Raw genomic sequence first — 3,457 nt, forward strand, 5'->3', positions numbered from 1 at the left:
CTGCCCACCTTCTCCAAGTATGTCGTTGCTATCTTCTTAACTAAATTTCTAAAGTTAAAAATGAACACAAAAATAAAAGATCTCACGAGGAAATGCCAAAGGGTCTGCCCTAAAAATATGTAAAACCTCATTTGGAAGGAAAAATGTAATTTCTGCATGTAGCTATAGTAGAGATAGACATAAAGCATTTTTAGGAATGCGAGTGCTCTGCCGCTGTGCAGTACTTCAGGAATATCAAGCATTTCTGTCACTCTCCTAACGTTTCAAGTAAGTCAAGCCATTACCAATGCATATCTGAATATAGTGTTTATGCACAATATACGTCTATACTGAAAGCAAGTACAACGGCATATCATGTAGGAGTTAATCACTCTATGTTCACATCACTAAATACAGATCCTCATGTGCATTGTCCTTCTCCCCAGTTCTTTCTCTTTCTCTAATTCTTGTGTCAGTATTCTGGTGGCCTTCTGCATCTCAAGGGCTTAAGCAGCAAGTGAGGTACGGCTGTAACCTCAGGTCATTCCTATGCAAATTTCCATTCCCCATCACAGCATCAGGGACCTTGCTAGGTCAAACATTTTCAGGGGAGTTCTGACATCATTTTATTTTTTTTTTTAACATTTTTTGTTAAAAATCATTATTCTAACTAGAGACTAGACTGACAACCAAGGCCTTCAGAAACTTAAAAAATTACTAAAGAACTGCTGCAGTGTTTATCTGCACTAAAAGGAAGAAACAAATTTTGCTGGCCAGTTTCTTTTGCACTAAGAGAACAACTTTTCTTATTGAGTACATGGTGAGTGACTAAACATCACTGGTTGAGGGCTAAACCACAGCTATTACTATTCTGAGGGAGAAAATACATCTCAAGATAAAGAAAAAAGACCATATTACGTGGGGTACGTTGCTTTTATTTGTTTTTAAACGGTGGCTGCTTGAAGCCGCTCTGAGGTTTACAGTGTCAAAACCATATCAGCAGAGACGGATTACTGGGCAGAGAGCAAGAGGTGCAGTCAAAGGTTCACTGTGAATGTAATTTATTCACGTAGCTCCGCAATTTATCACGTAGCTATTAATGTACGTGGGAAGCAGCTGCATGCATGCACATAATGCCCTAAATGTACGTGTGGTTGGACCTGAACTCCTTACAGATGAGTAGTGGTTAAAAATTATGCCATAAGGCATTTAAAAGACAATTTCTTTCCTGTGGGGATGCTGTCACACAGCAATGATGATTCGTACACAGGCAAATTAATGTCTTTAGACTTTTCTCAGTTATGATAACCTCACTTACCAGAACTCACTGGGTTTTCAAATCTGAAGTACGTAGGTAATGTGATGTAAGCTTCCAGCACTTTATTAATAGCTCTAAGTACATATGTTTTGCATCTCAAACACAAATTTTCTAGTCAAGGAATACTGTATTTTCCACTCAGTATTTAGCAGAAACATTCCATGGCAAAGAAAATAATTTCTCTGTGTTTGTGAGAAGAAACAAGTTACGTACATGTTGAAGATTTTCTTTAACTTAAATGACTTCTTACAGCACGCTCTATGAAACACTTGGGAGCAGCACAGCTTTAAAAGGTCAATATATACACTGTCTGTCTGGTTTCTCATACCTGTACAATTATTTACCAAGCCAAACATTTCCAAAACAAGTCTGTAATTTTAGGAGCATGTAAATTAAGTAGCTTTGCTTTGGTCTCTTATAGTTGGCTTGGATGCTTACAGTTTCAGTTAAAGAAGAAAGCTGTGAGTAGCTGGCAGAGCGGTCCCCTGCCTGAAGGTGTTTCTTGGTGCAGTGTCCATACACGCAGGTATGGATCTGCTGGTACACACCTGCTGTGCGCAGTAGCAATGCTCCAGCAGTGCTGCCTGCAGCTGCATAGGCTTGCTGGAAAAGCTCCACCAGCCCATCTCCCACCACCACTTTTTAAGCTTCTGTAGTTTGAGTTTCTAACAGTGGTCTCATGTTGGGAAATGATGCTGAATATTACATCACACTATGATGCTTTCAGGTGAGTGTACTGGAACCAATTCACTGAATTCTTTTGTGGTCTAGGCAAACACAACCCAGTTACAGGTTAGCGCACTAGGAGCTTTATGCTGCTTTCTTTTAAGTCGTTAAAAGTTGGCCCAGAGAGACACCGAATTCAGATGAGGTCAAGTTAGGTCCCCATAAGTAGAACATCTCATTGCCCAGCTTAATGTACTGCTCAGCATTTTGTTCAGCAGAACCTTTCACATTCGGAACACGATGCAGATTTTCTTGGGTAATTACATGTGCACTCTAGGGCTTCCGTTTTGAAGCCATCTATCACAAATATGTACCCACTAATTAAGCAAAATTAAAAGCATGCCTTACCATTGCACAGAAAGTCTCAGGAGGATCTCCACATGTTATGTCTGGGGGATCCAGAGTCACTTTTACGTATTTGATCATGTCTCTGGCTTCCGGCTGGCAGGCCATGTAATCCCATACTTTTCCTTCTTCTGTGTAAATCTGAGTCTTACACACATCATAGTGTCCCCACACGGAAGGGTAGTGCTGCATCACGGAGGATACGGTAACCCAGAGGGCGTGAAGTGACAGAAATCTTGACAAATACATTTCTAAATCCTTTTATGTCACCTTCGTAAGGATGCTTAGTACTGGTGTACGTGCAGTCTATAGATGATACATATATTTACATATACATGTATATATTTTATAAAATAGGTTCCAACTCAGACATGAAGCATTAGGATCGGATGTTTGCTTTGCTAAGTTGTAGGCTTTGGTAGAAGCCACCCAGACCACGATGATAACCTTTCGCAGCAACACAGTGATTGTCCTTTGTCTTATAACTTATCTGTCAGGGCTTCTTGTAAAAGATGTCCAATAGCAGATAATAATTTGTGAAGTTGCAGGTCTTCAGCTACGCTGTCGATAACCCTGAGTGATCTTCCGTGTTCAGGGCTTGCAGGGGATGCCCAGACGCACTGATAAATCAGTATCTGAAGCAAAAGGATGAGTGTCTGCAGGCTGGTGTCTGTTTCCCATCAATCATTCTTTTTTTCTGGCACCAGCACCCTTTTAGAAACAATAAGAATTAGAGTTATTGTCCAAGAATCAATGCATTACAAAATATATGATATGTTGACATTTTGGAGGTTTGATGCAATATAAAGCAAATTGCTATAATATGGATAACCTTTACCATAGGTGCTGTGCTAGAATGAACAAACTACCAGAACCATTCACAGTGAAAAGTACTTTGACATGACGGATTTAACTATTCTCTAACAAAGACAGATTTATAATGTTCCAGGTGAGTTACTAGTTTCTGCTTCCAAAACTGTATTTTCACCCTAGCAAAACCAGAGAGCAAAATACTGAACTCAGACTATTGCCCAGATTATGCAGGCAGGCAGTCAGGGGAGCAAGCAGCTCAGCGCCATGGGGCAGTAG

At 40.2% G+C, this 3,457-nt stretch overlaps 1 protein-coding gene across 1 annotated transcript in view; it reads right to left on the bottom strand.

Annotated features, from left to right (window-relative positions):
- Positions 1 to 2,617, bottom strand: part of LOC104406057 (netrin-G1) — a 60,226-nt gene extending 57,609 nt beyond the window's left edge. The window contains exon 1 of the mRNA XM_010014933.1: positions 2,372 to 2,617. Within this exon, the coding sequence (XP_010013235.1) occupies positions 2,372 to 2,617 (246 nt within the window). The remainder of the gene's footprint in view (positions 1 to 2,371) is intronic.
- Positions 2,618 to 3,457: the final 840 nt, after the last annotated feature.

The sequence above is a fragment of the Nestor notabilis genome, unplaced genomic scaffold, assembly GCF_000696875.1.
Source record: "Nestor notabilis isolate BGI_N333 unplaced genomic scaffold, ASM69687v1 scaffold25095, whole genome shotgun sequence".
NCBI classification, from domain to species: domain Eukaryota; kingdom Metazoa; phylum Chordata; class Aves; order Psittaciformes; family Psittacidae; genus Nestor; species Nestor notabilis.